The following is a 13,988-nucleotide window of genomic DNA, read 5'->3' on the forward strand; positions in this document are numbered from 1 at the left end:
ACATAATGAGCAACCGGTGATGTACGTCACCGTCCATTCCGGTGGAAGAACAATGGCACACTCGGCCTGTTCTAAGGAAACAATTTAAGCAACGACCGGGGGATCGCGCGGTAATCCCTCAGCTTCCGCATCCTTCGATTTCCAGTCTCTGTCTCCCTCCGAAGCTGCCCTTTTACAGCGCCGCTTATTCACATGTAAGCGTATTTACGCGATAAATCGTCCAATAATCCTTGAACTTTTTAATCTTGAAGAATTCCACAAATACTTTTAGCTAACTAACTAGGCAGAGAATGAAATTGTCCTTACTTATGTGTGCTTTTATTATGTCCGTCGATAGTTTAATATTGAGTCTTGATTCTTTCGATTTTTCATCGTCAATATATATAGTTCAGTTTTATCTAACAATATATTGCATTCGTTACGTTCTTAATTTACTCCTGTCGATATTTTACCCCTTGTTTTTTCTTTTCACAAAGCACGGTAATATTTCGTTAAAATTATCTTCCTTCGATCTGCTTTTTCAGAATTATCCATGATGATCAATCTGCAATCAGAAGTGAAGCAGAGCTATCACTAAACGGAAAACTTATTTCAGATGTTATCAATTAAATTATTTGTCTCTAATTAGATCTCCCGATCCTTTATAAAGGTTATAAAATTTATCGGAAACGATAAGATAGCGTTGATATTTCTACAACGATGACTATAAAATATGCGTTGGAAACGATAATCAAGTTAGACATTCCTCTGTAAGTATATGCTTTTACTGACATTGAATATCGGTGAGGATGCGTCCGATCGTCTAGTTGAACGGATATTGAAGCGGAGAGCGATTCTACATTTCTGTGAAGTACCGATAAATCCGAACGGGTTGGAGGCCATCGATGAAACGACCGTCAAGGGTGCTTCGTCTACGGTTCTACTGATCCGAGGAGCTTCATTCAGCCTTCCTGATTATCCCGCGGATCAAGATGACCCGTGGTGCTTTGAGGATCGTAACGATCACTTGAATCGTGCTCCCTGTGCCTGGATAGATGCAAGAATATCCAACGAAAGGTAACTGATTGCTTTTGCCTCGCGGAAAGGACCTAACAGGAAGAATCATCTGTCCTGCACGCCTATGAGGCCGAGAGTATCCTTAACGAGAAAATATGTTGTATTGTACAGTGTATCATAGGGCAAGAAATGAATCCGTATATATTCATTACCGAGAGAGAAATCTCTCGTCGATTTGAAGATTAAGTTCCATAATGTAATTACAAATTTATACTAAGAGCAAATCCGTATGCTTGCTAGTCATAGATCTGTGCTATCTATCTTCCGTACACGCTCATCATCATCATCATCATCATCATCATCATCATCATCATCATCATCATCATCATCATTATCATCATCATCATCATCATCATCATCATCATCATCGTCATCATCAATTTGTTACAATGTTAATTACCACTGGCAATTTACAAGAGGTTTCATTTTCAGGGAATGACGCCCAACCTTTTTGGGCGTCATTCCTATACACATGCATACACGTTCGTATCACGCGACACGATTTGAAAGAGATGCAGATACATTCGTATGTATATTCAGGCGGCAGCGGCGGTCTGGGGTATCGAAATAAGGCCATTGCGAAACGAGAATAGCGTCGTTTCGCGTTCGATTTTCTGAATCGGACTTTACGTGACGTTAAAGTCGTATGCGGGCTCGCGCATAGATAGGTAGATAGGTAGGTAGGTACGTAGGTAGGGCTTTAATACAATGACACGGCAACGTTTGCTTACGTGCGTTGCTTGCGGCTTCATCGAGAGTTGCACCCGCATGCAGCATGTGGTGAGCCGCGCTTTTGCACACATGAGCTCGCGAGCGTGTGCGCGCGCGTGTCCCGAGCGCAACCAGCGGCATTACGTTGGCGGCGCGGCGCATTGCAACACCCAGGTGTGTTTTGCAATGCGCTTCGATAATCGATACGCCGTTTGCGCTCCTATCAGGGTGTCTAAAACCGCATATAGGAGCGCATTCAGCGGCCGTGTAAACACAGTGTGAGACTCCTCGACATTCCTTCCTCCGGTATCTCCCCTTATCTGCTATCCAGCGTCGCGATCACATTACGCCGCGAATGTATTTGTCGATGCGTTTTTTCTCCCCCCTCCCCTTTTTTTCTGTGAAAAAGAGAATAACGCGACAGCGCGTTTTAAGATTCACTGCTGTACTTAGAGGTTCCAGTGGGGCAGCACTTTATATATCGTCGAAAAGCGCTTTTGGTAATAATTTCCAGTTATTGATCTATCTACAGAGCAGAAGAAATATGTCATTGAATTCAACGTAAATTATATAGTACTCTTAAAATACTTCACAGATTATATTTAAAGAAAAAAAAAAAAAATCGATATTTGCATCATGAACATACGTACATGTGCGCGCCAGTTAACACATCGAGAACACCGGTTATGAAAGGAATAATTTCACTCTACTTTATTGCGAAATATGCAAAACCCCGTTTTATCACGTTCAATGACGTTTCGCTAACCTATCACGTTAAGTTAAATTGAAGGATTAATGACGAAAGTCGGTGAAGAGTGACTGACATATCCTGTAATTTCATATAAAACAACAGACGCGTTACGTGTGGAAAACAAACAACTCGTTGTTTCGATTAAGTAGCACGTGTTATCGTGCAATCGCGATATCTCAGAATTCAAGACTTTGCCTCGGAGTTATATCGCATTAAATTGAGGCACGGTGTGCTATTAAATTACGAATTAAAATAATTGCGGCTTTCCGTTCACCATGAATATCTACGAGGTATCAAGCGTACGCACAGCATCAGCGCCAGCTTAAAGAGCTGCAGGGCGGATTCTACGCACCTACTTGACAAGACTGTTTGTGTATCTGAAGCTAAGGATAAAAATTTCTGATGATAAACCCAACGATGTGCTACAGTGTAATCATAATGGGTAATATATCAGGAGTATTCCTTTTTCAATATCCTTGGCTACCACAGGTATAAATTTCCATCAACTTTTATGGGGTGAAAATATAGGTGCGCGGTCGCACTTAAGTAATATACAAAAGAAAATACGTTAATAAGTGCTGATAGAGCGAAACTCATTTTCAATCATCATAGAATACAGTCGCAACTGAAACAACATAGCGTTTTATAATATTAATATCCGCATTCGTTTAAACATTCGAAGGAAGCAAAATTGAAACAATTTATATTATTGTTATATAAATGTTATTGTTATATAATAATAATTTATTATTAACCTCTGCATTCAAATATTAGACATAGCTTTTAAAATGGGAATAGGACAATAATTCCTAGACAGCGCACGGAGTAACGCAAGACAAACGCAATATAATTAAAGTCTTGCCGGCAATTGAGGAAGGATCGATGGTAGACAGACGCGGCGCTACCCGCGCAAAATGCAGTCTAATGAGACCTCGATGTCGCAAATATTTGAGGGAGAGCGGTGGTTAACCTTTTCGACCGATAAATTGAATTCCCATTAATGCTGATTACACATAGCCGCAATCGGCCCATCTTTTAATGCTTCGCAAAGATACGTGCTCCTCTGTACACAAGCGATACTATCTTTACTCAGAAAGGCATAAATTCTCGCAGTTATCTCGATCTCCGTTCATTACACTTGTTGGTGGCGATAGAGTCATTGGGATACACTTAATAAATAAGCGACTCAGTTCGATAAATTTTATCTATATTTTGCAGCTTTATATGCGGATGTATGTAACCTTGATCGCATATTTCATAAATATCAAAGCGCAGTTTGTAAAATTAATAATACTATATAGCTCATTAAAAAATAAATTCCCTTAACCAATTAATTCTTAATTAAGTCTTAATTCTAATATATATGTTTGTACATGAAAGTATTTTTTTCTAATTGTATTTTATACAGAAGTGAGGATATATATATATATATATATATATATATATATATAGAAATAGAATAAATATGAGACATATGTTTATAATGATAGTTGTGTAATATTTTATTTCGAATACATAATGCTGGACTTTTCATGTTAATTATGGTTTTTAGATTCCAGTTAGATTACAGATTGATATGGAAATAATTATAAATACGAAATGGAAGTTTATTGTAACCCCCATAAAGGGTCAATTAATAATCTATCTATTTAATGTCTATCAATTTACATAATGCTGGACATATTGTTTCAGTAATATTGTTTCTATTAGTATGTTTTATGTTTAAATCCAGAATGTATTTCTTGATATCAATTTTTTTTTGTAAATACAATTCACGCTGTAACAACAGAATGAATTAAAAATAAATCATTTGTCTTTTCAAAACAACCTTTTAAAAGCAATCTTCTTTTCTTGTTCAAAAGTTTGCTATTGTTATCTGGAAGAGTGCAGAACTGATGTCTTTTAGGGTATAAATACAGTTTCTTTGTAGACATGCTTGAAATGAGCTACTTAGAACCTTATCCTTCTGCTTTAATTTCACTCTTTCTTTCTTTCTTCTTACCCCATTTTATCTCTCCTCTATTCCTTTTTCTCACTGCTGCGACCCATCAGTTGCTATGCTGCATCAGTTGCTACGCGTATGCATTATACGTGCGTGATGCACCGAAAGGCAAAGAGAAAGGAAGAGGATCGTATCTCATCAACTTCCCCTTCGGTTTGCCCTTTCCACCATAGATATCGCCCTCATACATTTTCATTCGGTCTTAGCGTTCAAAAGAAGCGAAAGAGGAGGAGAAAAGAGAAGAGAGAGACGAAGAAAAGAGTAGATGTAGAGGAAGTTTGAGGGAACGAAAAGAAACTGAGAGGGAGTCAGAACTCAAGAAGGCGGATGAACCTCAACCATTCTCTTAATAAGGACGCCTTTTTATTGTTGGTACTAATCATCTGATGATCTTACTAGGAAACTAGACACACCAAAATCAAGTATTTCTCTGTTTATCGATTCATTGATTTAATTTATTATATATTTTATGATAGCTACACGTCTTTCTTTAAGCACGAATGGATCGTAAATATTTATATATTCAGAATATATCAACGATCATGTTTCATGCTGACGTATGTAAATTATAAAACTAAAATTATCAATTATCGATGAGAAAATGATGTAATTAACTTCAAAGTTACTAAGATGTATATCGACTATCATTCACTAAAAGTATATAAGGAAAGAAGTGGCTGATTTCTAAGAAATTACATACTTGAAATAAATTTCATTTTCGTGTTATGAAGCAATAATAATGAACGCAATTTTGCATCTTTCCGCACGTTTAGAATTTAATGCGGTAAACGCGATCCGACACGCGAGAGATAGATAGACAAGCACATGCATCAATTGCGCACTCTTCATTGCGATCACATAGGCTTGTTATAACTGATTTATGTTTAATATAATTGCACCAACATTCTCGGAACTTGTCGGACGCACCAAAAAGTACCGGATGATGAATGATGGCCGATGCTACCCGCCTGCATGGCCCCGGAGGACGAGGAGATGATGATGGAGAGCAGAAAGGACGAGGAGGCTGAGGAGACTTGCTAAGGCGAAGTTAAGCCTTATCGTTTTCGCCGAACGTGTAGCGCAGGACATTTGAGGGAAACCTATATATTGCATTGAGAAAGTTGTATAACTTAGCAAAAAGAAATATAATTAAAATTATCGAAAACATAATTGCGATAAATTTGTCGGCATTGGTCTCCTTTTCGTAAATAATATACCAGATGTTTTAAAACATGAAATCAAATCAATCGAATATAAATTCATATAAAATCACATACATACAAATACAACAAAATCATTTAAAATTTATACATATATATATATATATATATATATATATATATATATATATATATATATAAATACATTCTTGAAGCATTAATTAGAATGTTAAATTATTCGTTGTTTTTTTTTAGATTATTGTGAATAGTTTATTTAGATATTGAGTCTTGTCGTTGTTTAATTTCCTTGCCGATACGATGAGATGCTGCGAGATATAATAACAATAAGTTTTTTCTCTCAATCTTTTTCCTCTCTCTCTCTCTCTCTCTCTCTCTCTCTCTCTCTCTCTCTTATTCGCTTATTTTATTTTTCTTATACGATATTCTTTTTATATCTTCAACTCTTTGTTCTTGTTAGACAATATGATTCTGAACACAATAAATTTACTACAAGGTTTTGTTTTTATTGGCATTCGTGTCTCCTCTGTGCAAACTATGATACACACAAATCTTCAGATGCACCTGATAGTACCGTTTTTTTATTAAACAAGATGTATTGTCATTTATAACGAAAATTCAATAAGACAAATAAAGTCAGATTTTGCAAACAAAAATAGATATAAATTCTATTTTTAATAAAAATTTTTAATATAATCAAAGCTGTCTATATTATTTTAGCAAAACTTTTTAAGTTAAAATTCTTTGTAATAATGACTAAACTAAGATATTAAAATTAAAAGAAATGCATTGTACAGAGAACAAATAATACATTCATGATTTCTTGATCAGAATTTCAAGATATCATTAATCTTTTTTAAAAGATTTTCAAATATCACAAATTTTTTTGTATATGAAACCTCAATTATTTTGAAAAAACATGCTGGAAAACTTCGACTTACAGTATCGGTTTTATATCTATAATAATCACCTTGTCTGGTTTAAAATAATTAATAAAAAAAAAATATTTTTAGAGTTTAGTATACCAAATTACATATATATTGTTCTCATTTACTTTAATATAAATCACATCGTGTCAGTATGAAAAAATAAATCCGCTTGAAGTGAAACTATTTTCTAATACGTATATTCACAAATTTTATATCGTCATTATATAAAACGCACTTTGGAAACTATATCTAAGACCACACAGATATATCCTTTTACCAAGCTCTTGACTTCATGAGCCACATACGGTAGACGGTAATTGGAAATCGACGTTAGTCCAGACCTACGGTCGCAGTACATTCTGACTAAGCCTATCGTAGGTATTACGACTGATTGTGAGCACAATATGTGGTAATATCTCCTGATTTAGTGACGGGCGCGGCTAGATAGCCAAGGCGAGTGCGTTCCATTATCGGACTCTGGATCCTCTCTATTCTCCTACTTCTCTCTCTCTCTCTCTCTCTCTCTCTCTCTCTCTCTCTCTCTCCTTCTCTTTCTCTCTATAACTCTCTTGATCTGTCAGAATCACAAACTGCGACTGCTAGGTAAAGAGAGAAATATATAATACACCGTAATAAAATGCGAACGCAATATGAACATCACACAAATAACATCGCCTGCCAACAAATTGAAGGAAAATCCATCGTCTGTCCTTATTCGTGGCGGAAAGGCCGTACGTCCTCGCCCATTAAATCGATCGAACCGATCGAAGGCGACCCGATGCGGCTTATCGGCTGAATCCTGAAACGACCACGCGGTATACCTCGCGATTCATCCGCGCATACACGTGAGAACAGTACAAGTTGGAGGCGATTTTTTACGATTGGGCATACACGATCAGATCGCAGCTGCGTTTCTGCACCACAATATTAGTGGACTATATAAATCCAAAAGCTCAATATAAAGAAAGAAAGCTTATATATTGGAAATTATAAGTATTTTTTAAATTATAAAGATTTCTGTTATTACATCATACACTTAACTAATTTAATTTTCTTACACTTCACTTTTTATTGTTTCAAAATGTGGGGAAAAATTGATAGAATGTTTACACATTAAATTTTAATTTAGGGATAAATTTATATACTCGTTGATCTTATAAAAAAAAAATATATAAAAGAGATGAGAAATGAAGAAATATAGAAATGTTCTATTGTGCATGAAAGCAGCTTTATGTACAGCTATGATCGTTGCGCAGAGATTAATTATTTGTTGTAAGCCACTATCGAACTTATCTCGATTTATCTGATTTTCGTATCTTGCATTTCTTTGTATTCCATCTCTAAATGTATACGTTATAACTGACGCGTGGGTGTTCGATGAATTTTCGGTAGCTTGCAATCTTATGTGCGAATTTAAACGTGTGCAAAAGAGAATAGCAGCCAACGACATAAATAACTTTTGATAATCTCGATTGGACAGACTTCCGCTAGCAAATTCTTCTGTGTTCTTCCTAAATGTTCTTCCTAAGTATGAACATTTGTGCTACAATTGAGAACACATTTATGCTTTTATTCGTTAACATTATTAATACGCTAATATTTTTTATTAAAAATTAATAAGATTTAATCAATGTTAACTGCAAATATTTTAAAAATAATTAAAGTATATTAAAGTATATTTTACATTTCGATAACTATTAATCATTTTGATAGATATTACATGATCAAATTACATCCTTATAATGGAAATTACATCCATAAATAAAGTTATAAAAAAAAAAACATTCTTATACAAAAAAAGAGAGAGAGAGAGAAAAAAGATACATAATTTGCGTTCATTAAAACAGAAAAGGACAACAACAAAATTAATTATTGATAATAAATTATTATATGAAAATCATCATTTTTATATTGATAATTAATTACATGAGGTACAGATTTTTGAATTATTAGATTTTTCTTAAGTGTTATCTATCGAGTAACCTTGAAATTTATTTTTGAGAAAAATTGTTATAAAATCAAAGTAAATGTTTTGTCAATATTGAAATATGTCAATTTAAATAGTATTGACTATATAATATAATAGTTTTAATTCAATCGTTATTTCAAAGATAATGGCGCCTTCAGTATCATGCTCGCACTTGTAACAATGCGTTGTATTGTCTGTATGTGACGAAATAATTTGCACGTACGCCGACTGTATTCGCCGATACGGCCTCTGAATACAAGCAATACCCTATTTGTAAATGTCAAATTGCAAATTGTTTGCATGCGTATTATGCCCGTTTTATCTCCGTATCGAAGTATTTACCAAGATACTTAAGCAGAGGTAAGTCTTACCCGCATCTAATTATCAGACACGCTCGCGAATATCAAATTCAAACTTTAGCCTGATAAAATATCCGAGACTTGCTGTCTTATATAGCTTAAGTGTTACGACATGTTGCAATTAGGCGCGTCTGTAAAGGCCTAAGATGTTTTAATGTCACTTCCTTATTCCTTGTCTCGCGTCGCGCCAAAACAAGCACGATGCAAATCAAAATTTTTAAGCTTATAATTGTATGCAATGAAACAAACTTGAGTTTTCTCCTTCTCTCTTTTCTCCTTCTCTCCTTATAAATGTCAAGTAATAGCGCGTGTCGGCTGCCCCCTTCTATTTATTACGTGTAAATGTATCGTAACTTTTTTTTTTTGGCATTAATCGCAATTCCACATATATTTGTATGTGTATAATTTATTCGCGTGGGCGCAGACATGAGAGATTGGATGCAAATTCAAGACATAAATCTGCCGAAAGGTCGATCAATTTTCTATGTCAACCTACACGTTCGTTGTGAAATATGTGTGCCGTAATAATGCTCGTGAGACAAAAATTCTCAACGTTTTCACTTCCGTCATCTCATTATATATGTGAGCGTTACAAAACAATTGTTTTTCCTGATTATTATTGAAGTGCGATATCACGTACTACGAAAGCCGTTGTGTGTTCGCGCACGACGGCTTTCGTAGTACGTGACGTTCCTCGTTTAGTTTATGTTCATGAACGATTTATGGCAATGTATTGATGCCAGCTAGAGATGGAGAAACACACGTGATGGGAACGCAGTTAATTTGTGTCACTGGCTAGGAAGAAAAGTCAAATTACTGTTAATTACTTGTGGGGTTACGTGTCCAACTTTACTAATAACTTATTAAGGCTTTGTTAATGTTGTCACGTCTTTCTTTGTGGCACTATTTACAAATGTATTGTTAATGTATATGTCCCTCTTTTTCATCAGATCCGGTTTGCTAGAGTTAGTTATTAGCTCGCTCGTAGAAGAAGGATTGTGTCATTTTATTGTATTTATCTAACAGTATAATCTTCTAATTAGAAACAAATCTATTCTAATTAGATATGACTGTTTATAATTTCAAATGTAGAGAAATGTTTATTTTTATATCTTTATATCGTATAAATTGTTTTAGCTCCTTTCAAACATTGTTAGAACAAGTAAAAAAATTCATCTACATCGTTAAACATTTTTTCTAAATAATCAGAAATTTTTCGTGTTAACACCGATTACGATTTAAAATAATCCAATATTCAATCATTTTACAAATAAATGGAATACTATTTTTTATTTTTATCAAAAACATCCATAATATCATTAAATATAAACGGAACGATGTAAAAAAAAATACCACGTATAATCAATTTAAATTCCTGGATGAATAATGATTTATATTTATCATAGCATATCTCCCGATAACGTGATCAACATCCGCGGTTTACAGAAAATGTTTGTAACGTTGCAGAGTTGAAAGGCAAATAAATCATTAATGAGTCCGTTTTTCGTTGAACGTTGGTGTGAATGTCCAGTTCTCATGGGCGTTTCGTAGTCGAGCTTGCCTCGCATGCAATATCGCCCGTGTAAACGCAATCACGAAATTTGCTTCAATAACAGCTTTCGACAGAGCGAACGCATATTGGTGCAACGGATGGCTCGTTAATGGCAAAACGTTATTTTATCAGTGACGTTGTTTGTTTAACGTGTACGGGTATCGTGATCGTATTATTCCGTTTCACAGAAAACCAATCGCATGTATCTTTGCGATATTTTATTTGAACGCGTATGTGCGCTCGTTTATTTGCACAATCATATTAAAAAGGAATGTTGGGTAAGAGGAAAATACAGATAAATAATATGATAGCCATATTATAAAACGCAGCAGTAACAGGAATACAATTATATTTTAATGACATAATGAATTGCACGCAAAATTGAAGAGAAGAAACATTCGTAAAAAATATAAAAATATAATGAAAGTGACGAGAAATACAATATAATGTATAGTTTAGTTCAAATGTGATTGTGAATATTTTAACGCAATATTGATTCTTTAATAAGTTATTATATAGCTAACACGCGTAATAGCTTTAATCGATAAATTTTTTACAACAAAGCTTTAATATATATATATATATATATATATATATATATACTTCGTTCATATGCATTGTAATTTTTAACATATCGTCCAATATTGCTGCCATCGTTTATTAACCACACCCATAATATGTTGATGGATGGTTCTATTCCTACACTTCTGAGGCGATTAATTCGGCACAATACGAAGGATGCAAAAACTCGAAAGCCTGTCATTGTCTGGCGCCGCTCGGTCTTGCACTAATTGACCATATTATGGAAAATAGGAGGGTTAAATACTCATGTGACCCGTGATGTCATCGCCACGTTGCAGAACTATGCGTTCTGACAGATAGCTCGAACATGGAAAAGAATGTCGTTAAAGTCGGTCCTTCAAGAATTTATTACATTTGTTTACATAGAAGCTGCGTATCCTGTAAAAATGACGTATAGCTCGTAAAATGAGATTTAATGCGTGGCGGGGGCAAGGGTCAGCGGTGATGTACCTGGCATGTAACAGACAACACTAGTCACGAAAGCAATAAACATTTATTGTATATGATGGAGAAAAACAGATATAAGCATGTTAACTGACGCAAGAAAACTATGTATATTGTTTTTCGCCAAACTATCTTTATCCTTTGTAACATCACGTTTGATGCTTCTCTGTAGCTATAAAAAAAAACATTTTATTGTTCGCATTAGAAATTAGCAGAAATTATGTTTCGGGGTTTCCCGAAAATATACAACCGTATGCCGTAGGAGATAATTTAAACCGCCGTCAAAAACATTTCATATTTAAAAAAGCAGAAATTACATCCTCCGTATAATCAACGAAATTATATGATTGTAAAACGGTGCATTCAGCAACGTTCAGAGAAATATCCATTGCGTGAAATAAATTTCATCTCTCATTAATGTAAACTGAACATCCCACGGGGAGGAGGGGGGGGGGGAGAGGGGGATACATAAAATATATTTATTTCTGTATTTCATTTAATGCCAATTTTCACAAAAGGATTGGATTAAATCAGCACCGTCTCGGTAATACCGGAATTTCGTGTCAGAAATCTATTCCGAGATAACGACAAATCGAGCGTTTATAGGCACGAATCATAAATCCATCGCGCCAAAACTAGCGAGAGTCTACCGGGCGAGTCACTTAACCGGCGATCACGGCTATCGATGGCTTCTATGTGCGAGCGTGCGTCCTTTCCGCAATATCCCTCAGTGCCGCAATTCCTTCGTGCGGCCGGATCAACGCCGATTACGCGATCGCCGATGAGGGACAGGAGACAGGGAGGAGGAGTGGAGTAATAACGTTCCGTATTCCGTAGATTTATGGGCACGATTTCAGATTCGAAATAATTGATAGAAGGAAACCACAATGAAACGAAACGGAATGGAATATCGGACGGGGCTCGTTCAACTCGGGGAGATTTCGAGAGAGGGAGGAGGAGGAGGAAGAGGAGGAGGAAGAGGAGGAGGAGGAGGAGGAGGAGGAGAAGGAGGAGGGAAAGGGTGCTCGATTAGTTCCCGCCTTGCCCAACGCTCCGGCTGCGATTTATTGCCTGAAACCGTCAGCCGGATCGTTTATGAGACCGACCCGAATGCCGAGCACCGCTGGTTACCGATTTTAAACAAACGATAATTGCCGGTTATGCTCGTGATTACTGTACGTCGTCGTTTCCACATGCGCGCAGCTTCCGTTTGACGATACGCGACCGCTTTGAACGACTATTAGTACGCACAGTTAATTTCCTATGGGCCTTGTTGCCCTAGAATTGTATTTTATGTGAATGTGTATGCGTATACATGTACGTATACACCTAACTCTTATGATGCAAAAGCATGCGTGCATTTATGATGCACGTAGAATAAAACAATAGAGAAAATAAATATCCGAATTACGTTCTAAATAATGCTGAAATTAAACACATGTTTTCACATTAATTATCATTAATATAAATAAATTGTAAATAAATTGAAGATTTACGAATATATATATATATATATATATATATATATTAATAATTATATTATTCTAATATAATATAAATCTTTTAACGACAAAAATTAAATATATTACCATTGCAACAATAATATATAATATAAATTAACATTGTTTTATATATTACACAATCAAAATATTATATATCCACAGAATTTAATAAAGATTACGTTATAAATTAGCCATAACGACTTTTCAGTGTATTATTATTTAAAATAGTACGTCTAGTTAATAGAACGTCGCTTACACACAATACAGCGGAGCTGTCGAAACCGATTTATGGTTATGAATTTTTTTCTTGAACAAACCATCTAAGCGCGAGAGCGTATCGTGGAAGATTCCGCTAGGAAAGTTTCGTAAGGAAGATTCAACCGTGAAGCATCCACAAGTAGATACTCGGTAACCACCTTGATCTCGGCACGTAGTAATCGTAATTTCTTACTTGATAACGATAAAAATTGTCCGATCGAACGGATTCACATCGAATCATGCACACGTAATGCCGGTTTATGCATGTGCCCCCATGTGATAGGAACATCCGCGCTTACACTTGACGCTATCTACGTGTGAGTAGCTCGATAATATGCATTCTCCAGATATAGGAGAACAGATGGAGATTGCGTGCGGTTTCGCGTGGATCGTCGACTGATTGACATGAGCCAAGACCGCAAAAATCAACGCGACCAAACGCAACCTCGGTACACCGAAGTTGGACCGCAGCTATTTCATGCGCCTTGCTCCTGAGGAGCCGCTTTAAAGATATATTGCCAGGTCAAATCGGGATGCTCGGTTGTATTGCGATGCCTTATTTGTGAACGCTACCATCCCGATTGAGATCATTATTATTAAAATGGAGCGCGATCTCGCCTTTATTATTATTTGCCCAGACTATATGCGGAAATTCATACAATTTTCAATATCTAACAAGAAATATATCCATTAAA

At 35.6% G+C, this 13,988-nt stretch overlaps 1 protein-coding gene across 1 annotated transcript in view; it reads right to left on the reverse strand.

Moving 5' to 3' along the window:
* Window positions 1-424: 424 nt before the first annotated feature.
* The window catches only part of LOC105432201 (UPF0489 protein C5orf22 homolog), a 290,978-nt gene continuing 277,414 nt past the window's right edge, over window positions 425-13,988 (reverse strand). The window contains exon 4 of the mRNA XM_089083730.1: window positions 425-544. Coding sequence (XP_088939856.1) covers window positions 469-544 — 76 coding nt within the window. The 3' untranslated portion in view covers window positions 425-468. The remainder of the gene's footprint in view (window positions 545-13,988) is intronic.

The sequence above is a fragment of the Pogonomyrmex barbatus genome, unplaced genomic scaffold (genome assembly GCF_055798465.1).
Source record: "Pogonomyrmex barbatus isolate J1 unplaced genomic scaffold, ASM5579846v1 scaffold8, whole genome shotgun sequence".
Taxonomy (NCBI): Eukaryota; Metazoa; Arthropoda; class Insecta; order Hymenoptera; family Formicidae; genus Pogonomyrmex; species Pogonomyrmex barbatus.